Source organism: Sinocyclocheilus grahami, unplaced genomic scaffold, assembly GCF_001515645.1.
Source record: "Sinocyclocheilus grahami isolate Dianchi unplaced genomic scaffold, SAMN03320097.WGS_v1.1 scaffold926.1, whole genome shotgun sequence".
NCBI classification, from domain to species: domain Eukaryota; kingdom Metazoa; phylum Chordata; class Actinopteri; order Cypriniformes; family Cyprinidae; genus Sinocyclocheilus; species Sinocyclocheilus grahami.
Window position 1 is genome coordinate 252112 of NW_015506105.1, and position 15356 is coordinate 267467.

Consider the following 15356-nt stretch of genomic DNA (forward strand, 5'->3'; position numbering starts at 1 on the left):
TTAGGAGATTTATAATGAGTGGTTCCCTGCATTATTACAGCAAAGCGCGTGATTACAGTACTAAGCCGCTGCAATGGAGCAGCTCTAATGCTATTTAATTACAGATGATGTACCATAGAGCAAAAAAATTACAGTGAAAGTAACAAAAACTTGTAAAATAATTTTTTATGGGCATAATTAAGTGTAAAAATAAGAGAAGGATATACAGTCAAACCAAAAATTTTTCAGAGACCAGATATAATTGTTTATATTTTTTTACTAGTGGGTGCAGGACACTATAGTTCATTTATGTAAATGAGGATAGCAAAATAAAGTAAACTGTGACAAATTATGCCCAAAAGTTCTTTATACAATGGACTACCAGTAAAACTGATACAAATTTGGGCCCAAAAATTATTCAGACAACATTGAACATTGAAAAAAACAACAAAAAAAAACATTGAAGTTGAAGTTTGCATGAAGCTGGGTGACAGAATGCCCAGGAGACTGCAGGTTGTCATTAAGGCTAAGGGTTGCCCGACTAAGTATTGATAGTTGTGTAAATACTGTCATACTAACAGCTGTCTAATTTTTGGTTGATTGTAATCCATTACATACCTTTCTATCAAAGTTATCTAACATTATCAAACTGAATTTGTTCTGACTCGTTTAACTCTGAGTTCTTGTTATATTTTATTACCATTTTCTAAACTATAGCAAATAAACTGTGATAATGTGAGAAATGTTGAAGGTGTCTGAATAAATTTAGGTTTGACTGTATCTATTTGATAAATAAAGTTAACCAACTAACATTATACATACTCTTTTGGTTTCTGTACCCAATATTTTAAAAATGTACAAATGCAATAAAAATATTGGTATCGGCACTCGGTATCGGCAAGTACCAAAAATAAAAGTATCATATCGGGCGAGTACTGGAAAAAGTGGTATCCCTATCAAAAACGATCAGGTTAAAAACAGCGCAGGCAGGTTATTCCTGACAGGATGCAATTTGGTAACGCAAACGTAGTGATCATCATGATATATTATCTGTAAGACAGATGCACTGAAAATGGACACAAAGAGGAGAGAATAGTCACACAAGCAGAGAAAATACTGTACCAGACAGAACAAATTAATTGTTTGCGATGCTCGAAATACTGAAAGAAAACCATAATTATGGAATTAGGGTGGGGGTTAATATGGATGTATTTCTGAGGAGAACTGACTGTCTTCAGAAAAGTTTCGATAGCATTTTCTTTTTCCCCTTACCTTCGCTAAATACATATTAAAGGAGTATTAATAAGCGCAGCACTGCTTACAGCAATAACCCAGGACATGCTGCTAGTGCTCTATAAGCGCCACCTGCTGTCAGAGATTGAATTTGCATTTTCATCAGAATCAGAAAGAGCTTTATTGCAAAGTGTGTTTACACACACAAGGGATTTGTCTTTGTGTCAGGAGCTTCCAGTACAGAAAGTAGCCTACAGTCATAGTGCAGACATACATATAATTAAGGTAATAAAACACTAATAATAATAAAGAGTAATAATAAAATATTCATTCAGCCCGTCTGATGTTTTTGTTTTGTGCAGTTGCTTCATGTTGCATATATTTTTGTTTGTTTGTTTGCTCAAGGTTAGTTTGGCCAGTAACAGAGCAAAATAAATATTTAATAAATGTAAAAAAAAAATTAAAAAAAATAAATTGGCAACGAGTATGTGAATCGGCTCATTTGATTGTAAAAAAAAAGGAACAAAATCAGCAATTGGAATCGGTCACGAAAAATCCTGATCAGTGCATCCTCAACTGGAATAGTGTTAGACCTACCTAAAAGACCTGAAAAAGCATGGTTCATTTCAGTTTTATCTTTGAACTATTGTACCTATTTGTGCAAAATGGTTATCATTTATTACAATAAAATGTTACTTACAGTCAACAATGAAAACAATAAGTCTTATTTATTGATTGTGGCAAGGCCTGTGAAAATACGATCAATACGATCAAAATCAGTATCATAACACTTGTACACAGATCTGTAGAACACGTAGGTTACATAATGATATTTTAAAATTAAAAACTTAAAATATGTACTTGAAAAGAAAACAGGATGACTTAATTGTAAAATTGTGAGGAAGAGCTGAGCAAGTCTTGCACATGTATTTCCTGGACTGAGAGTGACTTCCTGCTTAAACAGGAAGTGATGGATACCAAAAAAAGGTAGAAATGTATGTATGTATGCGTAAGGAGAATGTAAGTGCGTGTGTGTGAGAGTACAAATGCATGTATGTGAAAGGAAAATATATGTGTGTGAGAGTACAAATGCATGTACATGAAAGGAAAATATATGTGTGAGAGTACAAATGCATGTATGTGAAAGGAGAATGCAAGTGTGTGAGAGTGCCAGAATGAATTATGGCTTGTACGGCCCCTCATATATATGTGTACAGTATGTACATATAATACACATATGTATTATATGTATATATATATACTGTATATATATACACACACACTACATATATTTTATATATAATTGCAAATCCTAATAACACTGGGGTTCAAATAACATCTGGATTTTTTAATCTTGATTATCTTTTTACACAGCCTGCACAGCTGTGAAAAAATAAGTTTCTAAAAAGAGTAAATGGGATACATTTTCATTTAATGTTGTCTTTAAAGAGAATTACCAAGTTGCTACAGGTCATACTGCGAGACCAGAAAGAGTTCTCTTGTTTCAAATGGCATGCAGACTTCAGCCGAGCCTGACTTTACTCCAGAGACGTTCAGGTTTCCATTCAGCTCTGTGTGTGAATTTGTGGAAAAGAGTGAGAGAATGGAACAAAAGCATATGTGTATGTGTATGTGAGTCGAGAAATAACACACAGAACATAAAGTGCTGCAAAACACAAAGCAAAACAGCAAATCAAAGGACTGTGACAGACAGCATGCTTTCACTCCCACAGACGGTGAGGAACAGAGAGCAAGTGGAAGAATATAAAGCCAAAGATATTGCGAGACAACAGATACGGAGCCGAAAAACCAAAGCAAGAAAATGAAAGACAAAATAGACACTCACATGTAAACCCCTTCTCTCCCATTCCTTTAGGCTGAACGGATAGCTGATATACTGAACCTTCAGAGAGAGGAAGGGGGTATTAGGCAAAATAATGTGAATGCAAAACAAAAAGAGCGAAAAGTGTTTTTTGATGATGTGAGACTGAGACAGCAGGCGAAACTGGACATGCAGACTGTAATTCAACATACTGACTGGCTGCATTTAACAAACGGGCTCCCTAGGTGAGATGGTAATCAGGTAAATATGAAGAGTTCATTTGCAAAAACCGATAACTCCATTTTTTTTTTTTCAGATTTTTATTGCGCATTCCAAGTAATATCAATCAAACAGCAGTTGGGTTATTTTAAGTAATAATAACTTAAACAAATACAGGTAATTTACAAAATTAAAGTTAATTGAAAGTATGTTTTTTTAACATATTAAAAGTTTGTTTTGTTACATTGTCTCCTTAGATGACAATGTAGATGCCTGACAAACGTTGTTGTTGTTGTGATCATAAACTGTATGGATGTGATTACACGCAATACACGGAGCTTTTCCCTCACCATTGTAACGCGCTGCTTTTGCAAGGTTCCGTGAAAACGTTTCAGCTCTTATTTTCCTTTTTCGCCCTGAAGAAGATATCACAGGTTCATCAATTTCGTCGAAATTATCCATCCTTGATCACTTTTAGTCAGCTTTGCCGAACTCCTCTCAGCTAGCACGTCTTTTCAAAGTGAAAGTAGCCTTGTCACCTGACCTGAATACAGCGCGCTGATTCGCTAAAATGGACTTATCGGCTTCTGTTCAAAAACAACAAGGGTGCTTGTCGGCTTCTGCAGTAAAACGTGAACTCGCGAGTCACGATACCTTGAAAGTGAAAGTGAAAAGTTGAAAGTGAAAGACAAAACGTGTTTAGGGTTCAGATCACTTTTTTTTTAAAGTAGCGTTTATCAGTTTTTGCAAATTAACTCTTCATATTTAGTTACCACATTGTGTCATTTATTTAGTGGTGGAAACTAGTTTTAAACTGTAGCCAAACTACAAGCTTCTCATTTTATAATACAGTCAAGTTATTAATGATAAGCTTTTTATTTAACTGTATATTAAGCTGATATAATTATTTTTTTTGCCATATTCAATAATATGTACACTAGTATACAAAAGTTTGGGGTCGTTAAGATAAAAAAAAAAAAAAAAAACGAACAGTAAATACATCTATAACGTTGCAAAAGATTTCTATTTCAAATAAATGTTGTTCTTTTGAACTTTATTTTAATCAAAAGATCGTGAAAAACAAATCTATTGTGGTTTCCACAAAAATAGATTAAAAGAAAAGAGCACGACTGTTTCAACATTGATAATAATCAGAAATGTTTCTTGGGCAGCAAATCAGCATATTAGAATGATTTCTGAAGGATAATGTGACATTGAAGACTGGAGTAATGATGCTGAAAATTTATCTTTGCATCACAGGAATAACTTATATTTTAATATACTATATATTCAAAAAAGGAAACAGTTTTTTAAATTGTAATAATATTTCATAATATTATTGTTTTTATTTTATTTTTGATCAAATAAATGCAGCCTTGATGAGTAAAAGAGACTTCTTTCAAAAACATTAAAAAATCCAACCGACCCCAAACTTTTGAATGATAGAGTATCTGGCGCAATATACATAAATACATTAATAAATAAATACAAATAAATAATAATAATAATAATTATTATTATTATTGGTAGTAATAGTAGTAGTATTAAAATAATATAAAATACTATTTAACAAAATGTTTCACTACAAATAAGAAAACAAATAAAGATTTGAAATACAAGGGGACTTTCCATCCAAACAAACCAATTTACTAAAATCAGTTGGATTTCCAAACTCTATTTGAGCAATCAAAATACATCAAACTACAGATTACTAAACAAAGTACTGAAAAGAAGAGGAATAACATGTTATGAAAACTTTGTTTAAAACTAAAATGCACTCAAATTTACATGGGATAGATGGCTTGTCACGCTGTTTCCCTATCTGTCAGTCACTACGAGTTATGTTGTGATGACATTAGGGGTCTAACTTGGGAGCCCAATCATTTCTGAGTTTAAGAGAAAACGGCAATGAAAATTGGCTAGTGGATTTTGCACGCTGAGCCACTCCCCATGCACACGGATATAAGGCGACAGCACGCGTCCACTCATTAGATTTTTGCTTCGGAGCCAAGTGGTTGTATGAAAAGCTGTTATACTCCACAAAGCCATTCATCTGCTGTGAGTCGGGAAGCTGTTCTGGTTGGCGGTACGGAAGCCGCTCGTCTCCTTCCTCCATCCTTACTACCCTCGATGGCGGGGCGGCTAGGGTGTGCGTTGACATTCCCCAGGTGGAGAGAGCGGTTGCGGTGCAACTGTGGCCGAAAAACGCCGCCACTTGGAGGAATTGTCCTCATCTCCCGTCCAAAGCCTGTAAGCTGTCGGCAGCTCTCACTGCAAAAGCTTATAGTGTTACGGGCCAAGCTGCCTTTGCCCTGCATGTCATGGCTATCCTGCAAGTTCACCAAGCCATGCACAAGGGTAGTAATGACCCATGGTTGATGCAGGAGCTGTGCACGATGACTAACTTCACCCTCCGGGCAATGAAAGTCATGGTGCGGTCCCTCGGGAAGGCGATGTCCACTCTGGTGGTCCAGAAGCGCCATCTCTGGCTCAACCTGGCTGAGATGAGAGACGTTGACAAAGCACGCTTTCTTGACGCTCCCATCTCCCAGGCTGGCCTGTTCGGCGACACTGTCGAGGACTTTGCCCAGCAGTACAAAAGCAGACTGAGGCCATCCAACACATCCTGCCCCGACGTGATCCTCCAGCTGCCACCGTTCTGTCACGGGCGGTGTCTCAGCCTGCTCGTCACCGTGGGTGCCCTCCTGCATCCTCCACAACCGGCTCCGACCCGTGCTGAGACACCGTCGAGGCCAGCGTGTCAAGCCCCATTCAGGAGAGCGGCGGCCCCTGTGTCGCACCCGGCCGCTAAGTCCTTCAAGAAGACGGCGAAGCGGCCCGGATACGGGCAACCTGGAGATGTGGGAGACTGCTCTTCATGAGGTGGTGAGGACAGCGCCGCTACTTCCCCCGGAGGAGGGCCGGGCGGAGAATCTTTTCAGCGGTCAGCGGTAACCACATTTTCAATAAAAGAGCAGTTTCCTTTTCCTCCGGGTTGCAAGGCCCGTGGGTTGACAGTGAGCAACGCACCGCTTCCTCACCCTCACCCACGACGCCCCCTATCGCCAGTGGCCAAGAGATCGCAGATCAGAGATGCAACACCTCTCCATGCATCTCTGGCCAGTCCCTCCAGGGACACGGGGAGTTTTGCTGTGATGACTCAGAACGAGGTGCCTTCTGGGCCACCCAGCACAACTATCCATCGCTGCACCACTGTGGGTATGTCGACTGTCCCTTTGGTGCCACTCGTACGGAGTTTGGGAACGTGGCTTGCGCTGCCCAGTGTATTAAATAAATTCAATGCACACAGACTGAAGTAGTTTAAGTCTTTGGTTCTTTTAATTGGGATGATTTTGGCTCACATTTAACAAAAACCCACCAATTCACTAAGAAACAAGAGAAGAAAAAATGCAGATGAGCTGAAGGCCACTGTCAAAGAAACCTGGGCTTCCAAACCACCTCAGCAGTGCCACAAACTGATCACCTCCATGCCACGCCGAATTGACGCAGTGATTAAAGCAAAAGGAGCCCCTACCAAGTATTGAGTACATGTACAGTAAATGAACATACTTTCCAGAAGGCCAACAATTCACTAAAAATATTTTTTTATTGGTCTTATGAAGTATTCTAATTTGTTGAGATAGTGAATTGGTGGGTTTTTGTTAAATGTGAGACAAAATCATCACAATTAAAAGAACCAAAGACTTAAACTACTTCAGTCAGTGTGCATTGAATTTATTTAATACACGAGTTTCACAATTTGAGTTGAATTACTGAAATAAATGAACTTTTCCACGACATTCTAATTTATTGAGATGCACCTGTATCTTGGATCTGCGAGTATTGAATTGGGCTCTTCACAAGCTCACGTTCAAGATGTTGATGCAGAAACTTATTATCAAATGCGACCAAGCCCAGGATTAGTTTACAGCGATCGACCTGAAGGACGCGTACTTTCATGTCTCGATCCTTCCTCGTCACAGACCGTTCCTGCGGTTTGCATTCGAGGGTCAGGCATGGCAGTACAAGGTCCTCCCCTTTGGGCTCTCCTTGTCCCCCCATGTCTTCACGAAAGTCGCGGAGGGCACCCTTGCCCCACTATGGGAAGTGGGCATCAGGATCCTTTACTATCTCGAAGACTGGCTCATCATGACCCGGTCACGAGAGGAGTTGTGCGATCACAGGGACCTGGTGCTTCGGCACCTCAGTCAGTTGGGGCTTCAGGTCAACCAAGAGAAGAGCAAGCTCTCCCCTGTGCAGAGAATCTCTTTTCTCGGTATGGAGTTAGACTCGGTGAGTATGACGGCACGTCTCACCAACGAACATGCCCAGTCGGTGCTGAACTGCCTGAGTTCCTTCAGAGGCAGGACGGTGGTACCACTGAAACACTTTCAGAGGCTTGTGAGGCATATGGCATCCACAGCCGCAGTCACGCCGCTCAGATTGCTTCAGCACTGGTTACACTCCCGATTCCCGAGATGGGCATGGCGCCACGATACACATCATGTCACCATCACACCGATGTGTCGCCGCCTATTCAGCCCCTGGTCGGACCTTGCATTTCTACGGGCCGGGGTGCCCTTAGAACAAGTGTCCCGGCATGTCATTGTCACGACAGATGCCTCCAATACGGGCTGGGGCACTACGTGCAACGGGCAGGCAGCCTTGGGGTCCTGGACAGGACCTCGACTGCTTTGGCACATCAACTGCCTGGAGTTGTTGGCAGTGCATCTAGCCTTGCGGCAGTTTTGGCCGCTGCTGCTGGACAAGCACGTGTTGGTCCGCATGGACAACACTGCGGCCATTTCGTACATCTACCGACAGGGCGGTCTATGCTCACGTCACATGTCACAACTTCCTCGCCATCTCCTCATCTGAAGTCAGACGCGGTTCAAGTCGCTGTGTGCCATCCACATTCTGGGGGAGCTCAATCGTGCGGCCGACGCACTCTCACGACAGCTCACTTTTCCCAGAGAATGGCGACTCCATCCCAAGATGGTCCAGCTGATCTGGAGTCGATTCGGGGAAGCTCAGGTGGACCTGTTTGCTTCCCACGAGTCCTCCCACTGCCAGCTGTACTATTCCCTGACCCAGGCCCCCCTGGGCACAGATGCACTGGCACACAGCTGGCACCCCGGCTCTACGCAAGTATGCATTTCCCCCAAGTGAGCCTGCTCGCACAGACACTGTGCAAGGTCAGGGAGGACGAGGAACAGGTCCTGCTGGTTGCGCCTTACTGGCCCACCCGGACCTGGCCTTTGGAGCTCGATTAGAGTCGTGCTTTCTTTCCTGCAAGAAAGGTTGGAGCGTAGGATGTCCCCCTTCACCTTGAAAGTGTATTTTGCTGCCATCGCAGCACATCACGATGCAGGGGACGGCCGGTCCCTGGGAAAGCATGACCTGATTGTTAGGTTCCCGAGGGGTGCCAGAAGGTTGAATCCTCCTAGGACACCCCTGATACCCATCCTGGCTGGACTTCAGAGGGGTCACATTGAGCTGCTCGATTCAGTTGAGCTGAAGTTCCTGTCTCTTAAGACAGCGCTCCTGATCGCGCTCACTTCCATCTCGAGGGTCAGGGACCTCCAAGCATTTTCGGTAAGGGAAGAGTGCCTTGTCTTCGGGCCGGCCTACTCTCACTTTGTCCTGATACCCTGGCTTGGATACATGCCCAAGGTTCCCACAACTCTCTTCCGGGAGCAGGTGGTGAACCTGCAAGCGCTGATCCAGGCTTGGTGTTGCTGTGTCTCGTAAGAGTGTTACGCATATATGTGGACCACACCCAGAGCTTCAGAAGCTCTGAGCAGCTCCTTGTCTGCTTTGGAGGTCAGCAGAGGTCAGCAGAAAGGGAAGGCTGTCTCCAAGCAGAGGTTGACCCTCGCCATCTCCTCATCTGAAGTCAGACGCGGTTCAAGTCGCTGTGTGCCATCCACATTCTGGGGGAGCTCAATCGTGCGGCCGACGCACTCTCACGACAGCTCACTTTTCCCAGAGAATGGCGACTCCATCCCAAGATGGTCCAGCTGATCTGGAGTCGATTCGGGGAAGCTCAGGTGGACCTGTTTGCTTCCCACGAGTCCTCCCACTGCCAGCTGTACTATTCCCTGACCCAGGCCCCCCTGGGCACAGATGCACTGGCACACAGCTGGCACCCCGGCTCTACGCAAGTATGCATTTCCCCCAAGTGAGCCTGCTCGCACAGACACTGTGCAAGGTCAGGGAGGACGAGGAACAGGTCCTGCTGGTTGCGCCTTACTGGCCCACCCGGACCTGGCCTTTGGAGCTCGATTAGAGTCGTGCTTTCTTTCCTGCAAGAAAGGTTGGAGCGTAGGATGTCCCCCTTCACCTTGAAAGTGTATTTTGCTGCCATCGCAGCACATCACGATGCAGGGGACGGCCGGTCCCTGGGAAAGCATGACCTGATTGTTAGGTTCCCGAGGGGTGCCAGAAGGTTGAATCCTCCTAGGACACCCCTGATACCCATCCTGGCTGGACTTCAGAGGGGTCACATTGAGCTGCTCGATTCAGTTGAGCTGAAGTTCCTGTCTCTTAAGACAGCGCTCCTGATCGCGCTCACTTCCATCTCGAGGGTCAGGGACCTCCAAGCATTTTCGGTAAGGGAAGAGTGCCTTGTCTTCGGGCCGGCCTACTCTCACTTTGTCCTGATACCCTGGCTTGGATACATGCCCAAGGTTCCCACAACTCTCTTCCGGGAGCAGGTGGTGAACCTGCAAGCGCTGATCCAGGCTTGGTGTTGCTGTGTCTCGTAAGAGTGTTACGCATATATGTGGACCACACCCAGAGCTTCAGAAGCTCTGAGCAGCTCCTTGTCTGCTTTGGAGGTCAGCAGAGGTCAGCAGAAAGGGAAGGCTGTCTCCAAGCAGAGGTTGACCCACTGGATAGTGGATGTCATCGCCTTGGCGTACCAATCCCATGGTGAGCCGTGCCCCCTGGGGGTGCCTCTCTGGCAGACATCTGTCGAGCTGCGGGCTGGGCAACACCTAACACCTTTGCAAGGTTTTACAATTTTCGTGTAGAGCCGGTTTCTTCCCGTGTGTTGGGTAACAGGTAATTGGTGGGAAGACCTGGCTCTGTGTCACGCTTGCTGCGCCATTCTCCCTCACACGGGGATGCGAGCGCCTTTCTTCTCCCAGTAAAGTTCCCCGGTTGGCGAACCCTGGTCGAGCGTCCTCCAGCACCCCCGGCAGTCAGACTTGGCAGAGCAGTCTGACACCAGGCCCAGTACTGGTGTTAGCATTCCCGGAGTCCCGGTCAGCCCCTGTACTGGGCTAGGTGTCCATATGGCTTGATTCCCTACGGGTAATCCCATATGTGTATTCTTCCACAGTAAGGTTTCCCTCTCGGTAAACGTGTCTTCCCTTGACAGACCCGCTCTGTCAGTCTCTTCTGGCAGTTGTTCCATCCCTACTCTAAGGTAGGACCTGCCTCAGAGACCCATTCCATATGTAGTACTGCCCCCTGGGTCAGTCCATATCAGTATCTCCACATGTCACCTCCCTACGGGTAGGATGTGGTCTCCGTAGCCACCTTTTCCTTAAGGCTCGCTTCCCCATTGCCAGGCTGAAAAGAACAAATGGGAAAGATTTGAAGCAATCTTTCACTGAAGGTTGAAATCCCTTCCAAAAACTTTTTTGTGGATGGAACAGCAGCATGACATTCTCCAGCAGCGATGTACTCACCATTTGGTATCAAGGTCAGTGAATTTGCGCTGGGGCTTTGGGAAGGTTACGACCTTAGCGTAGCTTTGTCTTGACACGCTATAGCTTGTCAAAATTTTCAGTGCCACAGGGTTGTGATGGTGTTCAGGTTGTGGCATTTTCTATAGACCCCTAATGTCATCATGACATAGCTCGTAGTGACCGACAGATAGGGAACGTCGCATTTACGTACGCAACCCTCATTCTGTGATGGAGGGAATGGAGACGTTATGTCCCCATGCCACAACCTTGAATCACTTGCTGTTGCGGGGACACGTTCTCGGGTCCTCAGCGTGAAACCTAATGAGTGGACGCGCGTTGTCGCCTTATATACCCGTGTGCATGGGGAGTGGCTCAGCGTGCAAAATCCACTAGCCAATTTTCATTGGCATTTTCTCTTAAACTCAGAGATGATTGGGCTCCCAAGTTAGACCCCTAATGTCGTCACGACATAATGTCTCCATTCCCTCCATCAGGGATCGAGGGTTACGTATGTAACCGAGACGTTTCTATCTGGTTGCACCCCTGGCTAGGACTTGCTCAAATTTTCCTGCTGTCTAAGCAGGTATTTACTAGGTTTTGTAACTGACTAAGACAGAGAGCCGAGAGAGTTGAGTGGGGTTAAATGGATTGTGCCTGCTCAACTTTTAAGGGTGTTACGTGTATCTGTGTGACATTTATATTCTAAGCCCATAGGTGGCGTTGTGGGGGTTTCCCATTCTGTGAGTCGCGTGACGTCATCAAGGATTCCGGATAAATAGGCTGCGAGGGCGACAATGGCGGTCTCTCTCTCTGTTGCTCCGCTTCCCATTGTTCTCACAAGCATCTCTCTCATCGCCTCTTTGAGGCTATATTTTTGTTTTTCTTTATGCTTAGGTTTAACTTGTAAATTTGTGTTTTGATATGTGATATACTTTCTTACTTATCAGTAGCGGGTAGTGTATTTATTTATTAGTTCATGTTTTGTTTATTTAGTAAGAACAGAGCGAGGGAAGCAGGGGTCCGGAAGACTCACCAGTTCTTATTTTTATTTCGGGAGTCAGGTAAGAACTTTATTCCGAGAACAGGGGTAGTCAGGAGTCTGTTTTCCTAGCTTTCCTACCCGTGAGCTGATTATTCTTTTTTTGTTAGTATTTATTAGATTGTTCATAAAATATTCTTTGTGAATTGTTGCTCATTATTTTCTGGATGTTTGAGTTGAACTCTGTAAATTTAATAAAATGGAGGCGTCTTGAAATTCACATCAGGTGTTGTGATTCTTTTTAATATGTTCGGCCTGTGTCGTTTTATTGAATGGTTTGAATTAACGAGCCTTAAAATGGTTATGGGCCGTAACATTTTTGGGGCTCCGAGATTGGTCTTGATTTTGTGTGACTTTTGTGTGATCTTTTTGATCTGCTCACACTTGAATTTGTTACTTTGTAACTTTGTTGGATCAGTCAGAAGAACTTTTAAAGTTGAAACCTTAGTGAGGAAGTGCCTGCGGGGAGAGAGAGATCCATTACGCAACACCAAACAGAGGTCTTTCTCTCTCTCTCTCTTTCTATCACTGCTCACTGCTCTAAAAACCAGCAAACAAATTAAACTGCCATGCTGATGGCTTGTGATTACACACATTCATGTCACCTGTCCGTTTCTTAAAGATTCTCACTGTGTCCACTGTGACAGTGATTGAAACACATGAAAGGCCATGTTTATGTGCCTCATTATGTACAGGAGCAATAAACAAATCATCTAAAAGCTTTAAAGTAAACAAGAAACAATATTTGCAATCAGTTTAACTTTTGTAATCTGATGTATTTCAGAGCTGTCATGTTATATGGTATTAAAATACTGGCTGCAATGAATAAAACAATGACAACAGAGTTGATAACCAATAGCCCACATGGCCTTGGTGACATCAACTGAAAATGAAATGAAATAAAATAAAATAAAATAGCCTGGGTGACGTCAACTGAAAAGCAAAGACATTTTAGAGGTAAAGAAAGTTTTATGTAGGATTCCAAAAATAAAACTTTTTCCCCCTTTGGATCATTATTTATTATTCATTTCATAATTTTAATTGAAATAAAATCTGTTAGTTGAAATAAAGCTGAAATAAAATTTAATATAAATTTTAGAATGCAAACTTAAAGCAACTTAAATGAAAATGAGAAATGTTTCCTTGTCAACTAACTGTACTAAGTACTAAAATTACTAAAACTAAAATGAAAATAATATAATATAAATTAAAAGCTAAATAGAATAAAGAAAATCACAAAAACATACATTTACTAAAACTTAACTAAAATTAAAATAAAATAAAAACAAATAAAAATTGAAAATATAAAAATAAAAGCTAATTGAAAAATGATAAATACTATAATAATATATAAATAAACAATTAAAATTGCCTCGTCAACTAAATAAAAAAAATATGTTTAAGTACTAAAATTACTAAAACTAAAAATGAAATAAACACAAATTTAAGCTTAATAAATAAAAAAATAATAAAAATGCCAAAAACACATAAGACTTGAGTTAACAAAGTTACTACAGCTTAACTAAAATTAAAATAGAAAAATAAAAGATAATAAAAAATACAAAAACTATAAATAGTATACAAAAATACAAAAATAACAGATAATACCAGAAACACAAGACCGGGAACTTGTCTTAAGAAAGTAAATAGATTCAATTCTGACATCATGTTGACGGTAAAGGGATCCAGCCTGACTGTGTGTGTGTGTGTGTGTGTGTGTGTGTGTGTGTGTGTAAGTGCACTCACTTTGTAGGCAGAGTCCATCAGTGCAGTTCTGTGACTGTAGCGTGACTCCCTCACAGTCCTTCCCTCCGTTCTGAGGCGTAGGAGCATTACACTCTCTCTTCCTCCACTGCGTGCACTCAGTGTTACACGCCAACCACTTGCTCCAGTCGGCCCACTCACCGTCAACTAAACACACACACACGCAGAAACACACACACAGAAACACACACACACACGTTTTAAAATGTTAATGAGCCATGTTATGAATGGCTAACTTCTTTGCACGTGTAAATGAGTAATATTTCACATCTTGCATATTACACACAGAAATTAAACTGAAAAATTAAATAAACAAAATAAACCCCCCGTCCATGGACCACCTCATGCATTTTGCAATTGAATTGAAAAATAAATAAAAATAATATATAAATATAATGCAACATATTTATATTTATAATAAATATAATACAAAAATAAACTAATACAATATAAGATAAAATAAATAAGATAATAAATAAAGAATAATAAAGTAAAATAAAATAAATAAATAAATAAATATAATAAAATGAAATGAAGGTCCCCATCATGGACCACCTCATGCATATTGGACACAAAATGACTCAAAACTGTAAATAAATAAATAAATACATACATTGATTAATTAATTACTAAAAATTCCCTGCCGTGGACTGCCTCATGCACACTGCACAAAATTTTTTATAAAAAACAAAATTAAATTTAAAATAACTAAAATATCAAATTCAGTTAAATTAAAAAAAATAAATAAATAAAAACAATATAATAAAATGAAATAAAAGCCTCAGCCATGGACCACCTCAAGCATATTGCATACAAAAAATAAAATACAATACAATAAAACAAAATAAAATAAACATAAAAAACACAAAATAAAATAAAAAAAAACATATAAAATAAAATAAAACATGATGCATCTTCTGCTCTGATCTAGTCTGGTTCTGGGCCTGTCTCTGGATTCTGTCACAGGAGAGTGGCTGCAGTATGTGGGTCAGTCATTAGCGTGACTGTGGCATCTCTCCTGCTGCCTGCAGATGCTTTAATCTCACCTGCTTCACAGTGAACTGACTCTCACAGGCAGGAGGGAATGGAAATGTGCTCGTCCCTTAGGGGCCCCTAGGGGCCAAAGTATAGGGGAAGTGTCTGGCTTGAAAGCTGAACTGATGGGCCTGGAAAAAGATGCATTGTCTGATGCTATCAAGAGGTGAAGAACTCAAACTGGACTGGAAAAGAATCAAGTTTTTATGAAAGAATTCCTCACAATTCAATAGTCTCACAGTGAATTTTCCATCCTTCTGTTTATGGAAGGAATTCTTCATTTGGAAGTCACTTTGGATAAAAGCAACTGCCAAATGAATAAATGTCAATCGAGGAAAAAATCTGAACCAAATTCTTCATTGTGTTCCCTTCATGTTTAAGAACTGACCTCACTGTGCGTTTACGTCATGTCGGAAATATTGTAATAAGTTCCAGAGTAGTATCATGATTACAAACTCAGATCTTTATGAAAACCTCCATTTGTGATTCAGTGTTGTTGAAAGCTGAAATAAAATAAAATATAAATATTAAATGAAAAACCGAAACTTAAATGAAAATTAGAAATGTT

At 41.6% G+C, this 15356-nt stretch overlaps 1 protein-coding gene across 1 annotated transcript in view; it reads right to left on the reverse strand.

The window, feature by feature from the left end:
- The window catches only part of LOC107564365 (netrin receptor UNC5C-like), a 228145-nt gene that overhangs the window by 57596 nt on the left and 155193 nt on the right, over positions 1 to 15356 (reverse strand). Inside the window, exons 8-9 of the mRNA XM_016249425.1 lie at positions 13736 to 13900; positions 3059 to 3115 (exon numbers count right to left, since the gene is read on the reverse strand). Coding sequence (XP_016104911.1) covers positions 3059 to 3115; positions 13736 to 13900 — 222 coding nt within the window. The remainder of the gene's footprint in view (positions 1 to 3058; positions 3116 to 13735; positions 13901 to 15356) is intronic.